General features: G+C 36.7%; 1 protein-coding gene across 1 annotated transcript in view; it reads right to left on the reverse strand.

Annotated features, from left to right (window-relative positions):
- SUCLA2 (succinate-CoA ligase ADP-forming subunit beta) overlaps nucleotides 1-12,671 on the reverse strand; it is a 40,959-nt gene that overhangs the window by 9,240 nt on the left and 19,048 nt on the right. The window contains exons 5-6 of the mRNA XM_043478021.1: nucleotides 9,254-9,382; nucleotides 6,541-6,679 (exon numbers count right to left, since the gene is read on the reverse strand). Coding sequence (XP_043333956.1) covers nucleotides 6,541-6,679; nucleotides 9,254-9,382 — 268 coding nt within the window. The remainder of the gene's footprint in view (nucleotides 1-6,540; nucleotides 6,680-9,253; nucleotides 9,383-12,671) is intronic.

Below are 12,671 nucleotides of genomic sequence, written 5' to 3' on the forward strand. Positions count from 1 at the left end.
CTAATTGTCTGACTTCATCTTTCAGTATTTTATCCCTTCCTTGTTCCAATCTAACTACAACATTCTCCTTACTCCTGAATGGACAGAGGTGAAAAGAACCAAGCAGTTTCAGCTGCTGCCCAAAACAAGAGACAAAGTTTGGAGTCAGCCAAGTTAACTAACAACAAAAGCCAAGCATTCTTTCAGAAGAAGACAGAATTCAGCCTCCCAAAATGTCCAGTATAAAAACTGCTAGATCTCTGAAGAAACAGGAAAACGTAAGCAATGGTAAAAAGGAAAAGCAGTCAAAAGAAACAAAACCCAAGATGACCCAAATTTTAAATTATCAGAGAACTGTGAAACAGCATTTTTAAACACATTTAAAATGACCTAAAGGAAAATATGTTCATAATAAAGCACTAGGTAAAAATATCAGCAGAAAATAAAACTATGAAATGAACCATACTGAAAATCTAAACTGAAAAGTACAATATGTGAAATCACTGGCGAATGATAATATGTATGTTTCTTAGACTGTAATGCTTCATTCAGATCCCTTGTATTTTCATAATCACTTACAAATTTACAAATTGTGGCATATCTATATATGCCAGGATTAAAACATCAAAGTAAATGTTTTAGAAGAATATTTCAGTAAACACAAAAAGTGCTCAAGATACGTCAGCAAAAAAATCTGCGTATAACTTTATAGTCAGCCCTCCATATCTACAGCTTTGCATCCATAGATTCAACCAACTACAGACTGTGTAGTACTGTTGTATTAGTTACTGGGAAAAAAAATCTTCATATAAGTGGACCCTCACAGTTCAAACGCATGTTTTTCAATGATCAACTGTGTATCTTTTTTTTTTTTTAATGAGGATGACATGGCCAAGTAACTAATCCTTAGTAGGCCTCCGAGGCATACAGACTCAAGAAGATCAAGACAGGTTCACTCAGCTGAGGGTGATTCTCCAATAAAAACAACCTGAGGTGAAATACCTAGGAAGCACATTTCCTAGGCCTGAGCTCTGTAACAGTCAGTAGAACCAGCCACTGACAACTCTGCTAACTAAGCAAGGGTATGTGTAATACCAGTAAACAGAGCCCACACCCAATTCATAGTGTTCAAGAGAGGGAAAGCTTTTAAGAGATGTACATATTTGGTTTTTCCCCCTAGAAATCACAAATGCCAAATTAATTGCCAAAATCACTAGGGCAAAATTAATTTTCTGCTCAGAGATTTCTTTTAACTGATTTAAAGTCCACAGGTAAAATAATCACCTGGCATCCTGGTGAGACTAAAATCAATCCACTCTCCTTTATTCAGGTTTCACTGAGTTTCTGCCATGTGCTGTGCAGTGCTTAGTCACTTAGTCGTGTCCACTCTCTGCAACCCCATGGACTGTAGCCAACCAGGTTCCTTTGTCCATGTGGATTTTCCAGGCATGAATACCAGAGTGGGTTGCCATGCCCTCCTTCAGGGAATCTTCCCAACCCAGGGATTGAACCCAGGTCTCTCTGCATTACAGGCAGATTCTTTACTGTCTGAGCCACAGGGAAGCCTGAGTTTCTGCCATGACCCTTCATAAAATGACGTACATGGTTCTGAGAAATAATTGTGCCTGAGATCACTGTTCCTGGCAGTGGGAATGGCCTGGGTTTGGGTTTCCCCCCGCCAAATCTGGTAATGGAGGGTCAAAGCTGTGATAAACTTACATGTATTATTAACCTTTTGTACACCAGAATTGAGGCCCATAAGAGATCTGAAATTCAAATAATGCAACTTCTGAGACTACAGAGAAACTCTACCTGTTCCTATGAAAAAAAATCCAAACTGCCCTGGCTGAAAGAATTTAAACTGTATCTAGAATTCACAACCTCTTGTTCAATGAAAATAGTCAAGAAATTAGCCAGAACATTAATTTCTTTGAATTTCTAACTCAGATAAAAGAATCTGACTTGGGACTTCAGTTCTCTACGTCCTTTGGACTTTATCACATTTGTGTCTTATGTCTCAGGTGTGTCTTTATGCAGTTTACTATTAAAGTATTTCAGAGAATTTTAATGCTGTATAATCTAATCTCTGCAATCAAAATCACTGCAGATGGTGACTGCAGCTATGAAATTAAAAGACGCTTACTCCTTGGAAGGAAAGTTATGACCAACCTAGACAGTATATCAAAAAGCAGAGACATTATTTTGTCAATAAAGGTCTGTCTAGTCAAGGCTATGGTTCTCCAGTGGTCATATATGGATGTGAGAGTTGGACTACAAAAAAAGCTGAGTGCCAAAGAATTGATGCTTTTGAACTGTGATGTTGGAGAAGACTCTTGAGAGTCCCTAGGACTGCAAGGAGATCCAACCAGTCCATCCTAAAGGAAATCAATCCTGAATATTCACTGGAAGGACTAATGTTGAAGCTGAAACTCCAATACTTTGGCCACCTGATGCGAAGTGCTGACTCATTTGAAAAGACCCTGATGTTGGGAAGGGTTGAGGGCAGGAGGAGAAGGGGACGACAGAGGATGAGATGGTTGGATGGCATCACTGACTCAACGGACATGGGTTTGGGTAAACTCCGGGAGTTGGTGATGGACAGGGATAGGTGATGGCGTGCTGAGGTTCATGGGGTTGCAAAGAGTTGGACACAACTGAGTGACTGAACTGAACTGAACTGAATCTAATCTTACCCATGAACTTCTGATACTCCAATAGACATAATCTGGAGTCAGAAACAGAAAAGAGTAAATTTTCAGAATTAAGCCTAACACTTTCTTAAACGGCTGATACTGGTATACTGTTTTGACCCATTTTGGAAATTTCTGGGGGTAAAAATTCAAACTACCTATAGGTGCTCCCATAACATCCAAAGGAACATGGCTGGGACTGGAATGACAGCCTCAAAATCAGAACAAGACTATGCAAACAGCTAATCGCTGTCCCTCAAAACTTCCACATCCATCCTGATAGATCACAGGCTTAATGGCTGAGTTCAGTGGGTAAAGAAAATACGTGGAATGTTTGCGAGCAGGTGAGCAAATCCCCCACTCTGGATGTTTCCTTTCACATTCAAAGGGCTCACTTAGTGTAACATCTGTCCCATCACTGTCTCTTTACTTACTTCTTCCCAGAGGAAAGGAAGTAAATTAACTGTCTACTTAATCTAGATATTATAAAACCAGACATGCATAATTTAGCTCAATCTTTCTTCCTTTTGGGAGTAAGCTTCCCACAGGGAACAAGGATTTCCAACTGCTATTCCCAAGGCATAGCCTATCCCTGAAAGTACTGCCCTGTTAAAGCCTCATATGTGAATAGTTATTAAGTCTGTCTAATTGTAATTTAGCTGTCAGATCCATTTTAATTAGAACTCAGGCAGGGAAGACGGGCAGTCACTGGAAGATCTCTCAGAAACCCCAATGATAGCAATGGTATGACAAGCTATTTAAGCAATTCTATTCAAATAAATATGTATATTTTTATATTACCCTAAGTTTTCAGAGCATTACTAGGAAAGTAAGTCTACAGTCTACAAGCTTGCCTCTTAAAATTATTCAAACAATTAAACCCGTACCAATTAACAGGTATACTTCAATTCTATGCAGCAGACATGTTCCAAAAGAACTGTGCACAAAGGAAATAATTCGAAATTTAGTCTTATTCAAAATGTCCTTAAACTACTATTTTAAGGAATACTATAATAATTTCCCCAAATGTACATACTATCTTGTCATATGGTAACTTAGTACAAAAGCAGACAAATATCTGTATTTCCTATTTTTTAAAATATTACTTTCAAAACTCAATATGTACCTCATAAATAAAACATATCAATCTGTAGATGTTTAGAACTACCCAGAGTACACTGATCCAAACCCTCCATTCAAAATACATAAAAGAAGGTACTGTGAGAAATGTAGATGTGTTACCAGAGCCTGAGCTTGAACTCGTCTGTAAAATAAACCCTTCTCCTCTCCACTCCCACTGCCTCTGTTACCTTCTGTTTGGACTACTACTAAGCTTCTTAGCCTAAAAGACTGCTGCTGTTTAGTCGATAGGTCATGCAACCCCAGGGATTGCAGCCTGTCAGGCTCCTCTGTCCATGTAATTTCCCAGGCAAGAATACTGGAGTGTATTGCCATTTCCTTTTCCAGGGGATCTTTCTGACCCAGGAATTGAACCTGGCCTCCCAGGTGGCTCAGTGGTAAAAAATCTGCCTGCCAATGCAGGAGACTCAGGAGATGCAGGTTCAATTCCTTGGTCAAGAAGATCCCCTGGAGAAGGAAATGGCAACCCACTCCAGTATTCTTGCCTGGGAAATCCCATGGATAGGAAAGCCTGGTGGGCTACAGTCCATGGGGTCACAAAGAATTGGACCGAGCACACAGCACACATATCTCCTGCATTGGTAGGCAGATTCTTTACAACTGAGCCACCAGGAAAGTCCCAGCCTAAAAGAGTACCCTAACAACTAATCCCTTACTACTCCAATGCTGATATACTACTCTCTACCCAAAACATCCCTGTCATACAACTGTGTCATATGTTAAGAGTACAAATTCCGCAGTCCAGCTCTACCATTAGCCATGTGTCCCTGGGTAAGTCACATAAACCTCTTGATAACTCAGTCTCCTACCCTATAAAGTAAGGATAGTAATAGTACCTACCCTCACAGAACTGTTATAAACATCTAATGAACTACAGGGTCTATATTTGAAAAGCTCTTACAACAGTGCCTGGCACAAAGTATTTGCTATGTTTTTGTTAAATAGAGGGAAAATATTTTTTAAAAAAGAAAAAACTTTACTGTAGGAAACGAAAGTATACTTAAAATGTCTCTTTTGTATGGTCAAAATTCAAAACTAAGTACTATGAAAGAAGAAACTGAAAACAAACCAAAACATGGGAGACAAGCTGAAACACAGTAGAGATATTTTTCACAGACTAAGGAAAACAAATATAATGACAGAATTAAAATCAACAAATTAAGAACAAAATCAAAAGTCTCTGCAGAGCAGCAATAAACAGTAAGAAAATACAATGGCAGAAAAAATCCTATTCAAAATAGCAACAAAAAATATATTTCTACAAATAAGTCCAAAAAGAAATACCTTCCAAAAGATGCCTTATTTTAAAAGAATATAAATGGAAAAAAACTGTATTTCTAGTTGGAAAAACTGACTTCTAGAAAGATGTCCATTTTCCCCAACAATTTATAGGGATGATACAATTCCAATAAAATTCCAGCATGATTGGTTTTGAAACATGAAAAAAAGATTCTAAAGGTTGCCTAGCAATAGGAATTAGTAATTTGACATCCAAGTACCAAATGCAGGACTAAAGGCTTTAAAGATCTGAGAATTTCTAAACCGCATGAAAGTTTAGACTTCTACAGTGCGTAGGCACACACACCCATGGGAACACTGGTTCAGATTCCTTGGTGACTGTTACTTGCTTTCATACAATTTTCACTGCATTTCTTAAAATTTGTCCTTGACCCACAACAGGTTAAGTAATGCCAATCTAAAAGAATAAATAGGTTAAGAACTGCCTCCCTAATAAAAAAAAGGAAAAAAAAAAGTTTTATACAGATTAATTCTCCTACACAAATTATTAAAATTTCATTTTTAAAATGTGTATCAGCCCTCACTCTTTAAAAAATTTAAGTAATTTTAGTTTTATAAACTACCTCTATAATCACAAGAGAATTTACTCCTTTGTCTTTATGCAACCATATAAATGACCACCTAAAAATTGATTTCTACAATAATAAACAGAACTCATTAGAAGTACAAAAGTAAAAGAGTTCTACAAATGCTTAAGATTAGAAATGTCCTAAGAAATGTGAAACAAAATCTAACAAATCACAGCAAGAGAAGCAATTAACGTGAAATATCAAGAAAAACTTAGGCTACAATAAAGCAGCTTATATTTTTAGAATATCTATACAGGGAAGGGATGATAATTCAAAATCTGACTTACCTTTTAAACACATATAAAAGGAAAGCTGTCAAAGTAATAAGCCAACCTTTTTTCCTTAATATTAAAAGGACTCCAGTAACAAAATATACTCTTTGTATAAAAACAATCATGTCTCTGAAGTCTGAAACCTGGGGAGATTAAAATGGCTAATTCCCCCAAACTACAACTATTTATCCACTACCGCGCTAAATACTCTAATCCAACACTGCCCAGCAGAACTTTTTGCAAGAATGAAATTGTTCTGTATATGTGCTAATGCACTAACCACACGAGGCTAAAGAGCACCTGAAATGTAACCAGTGCAACTGAGAAATATTTCCATCTTATACCACTTCATTTTAACTGCCACATGTGACTGTTAGCTGCCATACAGCGCAGCTTTAATCCCTCTGTGTGTAAATATATAAAGTGTTTGTTTAATGTGTCTCTTTGTTCACATTCATTCTTTTCAAATGTTCACATTCACTGTTTTCATTATAAAACAAGCTTCTACATAGGAATGAGTTCACTTCCTCAGTGAAGCATATGATAGGGGCTAAATAGATAATCAATGTTTGATGAAAGAAGATACTTTACCAGCTCCATCTGAATCCTCTACCATTGGATTTATTTCTACCATGGTTGCATCATATTTCAGAAAAAGGTCATAAAGTTTGATCATGTTTTCTGCTGCAGAATCCACAATACTGGCTGGAAATCCCATCTTCTGTGCAAGCTGAAAGCAATATGTCTCTTTATTATAGGAATGCTGCATAACATCCAATCAACATTAAATTGTTGCAAATAAATAACCTTGTAGTTTATCATTTAAATAATAAGCACAAATCATTTACGGTCAAATATGAATCACTACTATCTATAAATAGTTAAACAAAACTATGCAAAATCCTCACAAAGCCGGCAGTATGCCCATTTTACAAAGAAAGAGATTCTGAGAGGTCAAATGACTTGCCATTCACGTCAATTCCTGTTCTCGTGTTTATCCCATAGCCTCCATACTGCCACTGAGCCTTACAGCCAACCTAAACTGAAAAAAGAGGCTTATATTTTATTAAAACTACATATAAAAGGTAGACTACTAATCCCACTGGTCTGAAAACAATGGCCAAAATACTAACCCTATTTTACCTTTTAGGTAATTTATGAAGAGTGTCTACCAACCAATGAAGACACATTCAGTAAAATGACTAGTAAAATGAGTATTATCCTACTCATTACAAAATCTACTGAGCACCTAATAAACGCTAGATTCAAAAGTACTTAAACTTCCCTGGTGGCTCAGCTAATAAAGAATCTGCCTGCAATGTGGGAGACCTGGGTTTGATCCCTGGATTGGGAAGATCCCCTGGAGAAGGGAAATATTACCCACGCCAGTATTCTGGCCTGGAGAATTCCATGGACTATGTAGTCCATGGGGTCACAAAGAGTCAGACATGCCTGAGCGACGTTCACTTTCAAGCTTCTAATCTAGGAGAAGAGTTCACAGTCTTGAGCAAAGATTTCTTGCTAAATATACCTGAAGAGCTTTTTAAAAAATACATACAGCAAGGTCTCAACCCAGAGGCTGTGGTTCACAAGTTCTATAGGCTATCAAAGATCTATAATTTTTTAAAGTTTTATAAGCAATTTTGAAGCTACAGAAGAAGCTACATATATGGAAGTTACATGTCTCTTTTTTAATCATCCTAACTGCCACAGCTGCTCAGGAACCCTCTGGAGGAGTTTTCTCCTATTTTCCAATTGTTATCTAAAGCTACAATACATTTAACTTTTAATAGAAAATATTAAATTCTTTGAAAGTGAATGTGATTCTTCCAAGAAGTCAAATGCAAACAATTAAATACAAATAAAATAAAGTGGATGATCTAATTGAGAAATGCCATTTGGGGTTAAGACATTTCAAAAAAATAAAAGAATAAGAAAATTAAAAATACCATTTCATTTAGAAAAGTTTCAGAGGTCACAATCTACTGTTTTAAATTTAAACATCTGAGAATTGCAAAAAAATTCTGATCAGAACAGTATGACATCAGTTTGTCTCACATTATACTGAGTAGTACTTCCATTCACCCATCACTCAGAAAGCTACAAACTTAGATTATTCCTTCAAATATTGTTGTAAACCAAGTGTTTTCTCTCTCATCTAAATTCAAGACTCTAGTTACCACTCTCATATAACTATCTAATGAGTCACATCTCTGTCCCCTTTAAACATTTATACCACTCACTTGCCTAAAGGACTTGCTTCACGCTTTATCAGGGAGTTCTCTGTATCAGTCAAAATTCCTGCTCTACTGTACTTCAATACCATTAGCTTCATCTGACAGTTTCCTGATAAGAGATGTTAATTTCATTCAAACTTTAATACTCAAACTTCTTTTTAAGATGGGTCACTTATTTTTTATATATAAAGTAAACAATTTAATAGCAATATTACAAACATTACCAAGCAACTCTCACACACCATAATTAACTTCATACTTAAGTTTTTGTCTTGGAGAGCTCTTTTTTGAGGGGGAATGTAATGAGAGGAAGAGGCACACAAGAAGGATGGCATGGAAAACTAGTGAAATTGCAAGCAAAATTTATTGTGCATGTGAATACACTGAGAGAAAGCCCACAGCTTTAATCAGATTCTTAAAAGCACCCATAAAATCCCCAAAATAAAATCACTGATCTATCATAGGGATATATGAGACAGTGTCCCTACCATTCCATACAGTGTATAGGGTATAAAGGGGGGGACAGGAACATATTAAATGCCACCATGCAGATGAAAATCCAAAGTATGAAAAACAAAGCATTATTACTCCAGGTTCTCCAACAAATGAAATAAAATGGATGAAGAAAATGAAAAAAAGGAAATCTATAAACTATTAACAGAAGACCTATGAGACCTATTAACCAACTGCAATGAAGGAACTTACATGGATCCCAACTCAAACAGATTCTAAGGAAAAAAAAAAACATGAGACAACTAGGGAACTGGAATGACTGGGTAAGTGAAGATACTGATTTTACTAGGTATGGCTATGGTACATATAGTGACTCTTTTGAAAGAATCCTTATCTTTTAAAAATACATATTAAAATACTTACGGAGGACATGAAGTAAAATGCTGTAGATACTTCTAAAAAGTTTCCATTTCAAATAAGATTTAACATACTCTGACACTCAAAAAAAAAGTTTTCAGAAGTTTTATCAAGCACTTCACTTACATAAAGTTAATTCTCTTTAAGTGTTGCAATTATCCAAATAAAACCTAGAAATATTTCAAAACACAACATACCCGGACAGCTTGTTCCTTTTTGATGCCTTCTACAATATCAATAGGCTCTTTAACTATGGCCTCGGGAGTCTCAGCAGCAACGTCTTCAATATTGACACCACCGTGAGAACTTCCTATTAATACAGGACCCTAGCAGGAAGGGAAACAAAAAACAGCTAGATTTTATTTTGGACCCATCAATAAAATCTTAAAATCTATTTATGCATACTATCGAACTTATACATCTGTCACTCCCCACTATATTTAAACCCCCTTGAGAATTTATCCTTGCATCTCCTATAGTGCTCTTTTAAACGTTCAATTGAAATAATGGACAAGAAATGAAAAGGAGGAGGAAGACACTATCTTACCTGTGAGGGGAAAAGGATTAAAAATATACACAAAATGTATACCAAACAATATAAACATACACGTATATGCGAAATACAACCTCTACATTTCTCACAAGAACTGAAGGAACATTAAAGTATTGTTTAAACAACATTTAAAAAAATAATAGAAACAGTTTACTGATATTTAAAAGGGAAAGTCTAATGAACAAACCTTCCGATTTATAATCTCTAGGCTACTGGAGGTCAGTGAAAAAGAAAGCTATCTACCTTCAAAGAAGAGCTCTGGCTATTATCATGAAGAATATAATAAGGTAAGACATAAATACTAACCAATTAAGTTAACTTTTGAGTCTCCTAAGATCAGTTAAGGAAAAAACCTTGAAGCGAAATTATCTAATAGATTTGCCAAACTATGCACATAACTGGAAATAATCTTAACCTGCAAAGATAGGAAATGGTAAAAACATTCTACTGAAGATTATTTAATGCTTCTGGAAAGGAAAATGATTCAGTAGTATTATCTGCGGGAAAAAAGGTACAAAACCCTAGATTCTATACTCAATTTTTTTTAACATAAAGTGTGCTTAAATGTGCACCCTCCCACTATTCACAGACAAACAGAAAGATAAGAAATAAAACATTAAATAAGGCTTCTGTTATTTTGTTATTTGTGTCACTATTTGGCGACTGAACAATAACATTTTCTAAAAAAAGAAAATTTCTACAGTGAATATACAATTCTTAATTCAGGAAAGAAAAACAAACCTAAAGACTAATTTCACTTTTCTACCCCAGCATTTAAATGTTTCAGTAACAAATTCATTTCAAGATATAAGGTAAAGAAATAATATTATTGGGTTGGCCAAAATCTTCGTCCGGTTTTTTAAGTAAAAATAAAAGGCACATTTGATCTCTATCAACTTCATTCAACTGGTCTACTCGACCGGGCAGCATTGTTCAGTGAAAAATATCCAGCACAAAACTTCACAAGCCAATTCTGACAAATTCACTCAGTCACAGCACCTTATGCATACACTGCACAAATCTTTTTTGTGTATTTCAGTTGCATTTTTACTTTCTTGACACAATAAAGCATAATATGCCAAAAACATTGCTTTTTTCTTCCATCTTCAATATTAAAATGGCTATACAAAAATTCACCAATTGTGATGTATTTTTTTTTTAAAGCTCACTGATCTGACAGCAGTTAGACTGTGACAACAAAAGTGTTTCAAATGAAGTTAAAAACAACTAAGCACTACTACAGCTGTCTTAATAGAAAAAACTGAATGAACCTCTTGGCCAAACCAAAATATTCATTACTGTTTGGAAAACAATACAGTGTTTCAAATCCTCAAAATACAGCAATAGCCAAAAGAGATACAGCTGGGAGTATTTATTATTTTTTTAAAAGAGAGTTATTATACCTAGGCAAAAAAAGATTTTTAAAAAGTATCAGTCTTCAAGGAAAAAAAACTGTGTGGGTGGAAGATTTATACTTCTCTGTACATCTTTGTACCTTTTAAATGTAATATTACATGACTAGATTTCAATATTGTTGTTACTGTTGAGTGGCTAAGTTGTCTCCAACTCTTTGTGACCCCATGGACTGCAGCATGCCAGGCTTCCCTGTTTTCACTATCTCCAGGAGGTTGATCAAGTTCATGTCTACTGAGTTGATGATGCCATCCAACCATCTCATTGCTTGTCGTCCCCTCCTCCTCATGCCCTCAATCTTTTCCAGCATCAAGGTCTTTTCCAATAAGTCGGTTCTCTGCATCAGGTGTCCAAAGTACTGGAGCTTCAGCTTCAGCATCAGTCCTTCCAATGAATATCCCGGGTTGATTCCCTTCATGATTGACTGGTTTGATGTCCTTTCTGTGCAAGGGACTCACAAGAGTCTTCTCCAACACCACAATTCAAAAGCACCAATTCTTCTGTGCTCAGCCTTCTTTATAGTCCAACTCTCACATCCATACATGAATACTGGAAAAACCATAGCTTTGACAATATGGACCTTTGTCAGAAAAGTGATGTCTCTGCTTTTTAATACGCTGTCTAGGTTTGTCATTGCTTTTCTTCCGAAGAGCATGAGTCTTCATATCAAGGCTGCAGCCACCATCCATAGCATTTTGCAGCCCAAGAAAATAGTCTGTCATTGTTTCCATTTTTCCCCCATTTATTTCCCATGAAGTGATGGGACCAGATGCCATGATCTTAGTTATGATACACATAAAAGCAGCTGAAGACAGTAAATTTCATATTCTATGTTTCTGACCACAACTTAAAAAAATGACAGCTCTAGACCACAAGCTCAGTGAGCTTCTGAGGTTGCACAATACTCTGCGTGTTGTCACATTTCAACAAGTGACGTATCAACATATCACATATCAAGTATGTGAGGAAGGTGACAGAATCCTAAAGCAAATAGAAACTTTATGTGTGGGACTCTCCCAGACTGTGCCCTGTGCATCTCCATTTGGCTGGTTCTGGCTTTTATCCTTTGGCTATAATAAAACTGTAGTCACAAATCCAGTATTTTCCTAAGGTCTGTGAGTCATTCTAGCAAATTTATGAACCTGAGGGATACTTCAGTCCAGTTCAGTCGCTCAGTCGTGTCTGACTCTTTGTGACCCCATGAATCGCAGCACGCCAGGCCTCCCTGTCCGTCACAAACTCCCGGAGTTTACTCAAACTCATGTCCATTGAGTCGGTGATGCCATCCAGCCATTTCATCCTCTGTCGTCCCCTTCTCCTCCTGCCCCCAATCCCTCCCAGCATCAGGGTCTTTTCCAATGAGTCAACTCTTCCCATCAGGTGGCCAAAGTATTGGAGGTTCACCTTCAACATCAGTCCTTCCAATGAACACCCAGGACTGATCTCCTTTAGGATGGACTGGTTGGATCTCCTTGCAGTCCAAAGGACTTTCGAGTCTTCTCCAACACCACAGTTCAAAAGCATCAATTCTTCGGTGCTCAGCTTTCTTTATAGTCCAACTCTCACATCCATACATGACCACTGGAAAAACCATAGCCTTGACTAGACGGACCACTGTTGGCAAAGTAATGTCTCTGCTTTTTAATATG

The sequence above is a fragment of the Cervus canadensis genome, chromosome 9 (assembly GCF_019320065.1).
Source record: "Cervus canadensis isolate Bull #8, Minnesota chromosome 9, ASM1932006v1, whole genome shotgun sequence".
Classification (NCBI taxonomy): domain Eukaryota; kingdom Metazoa; phylum Chordata; class Mammalia; order Artiodactyla; family Cervidae; genus Cervus; species Cervus canadensis.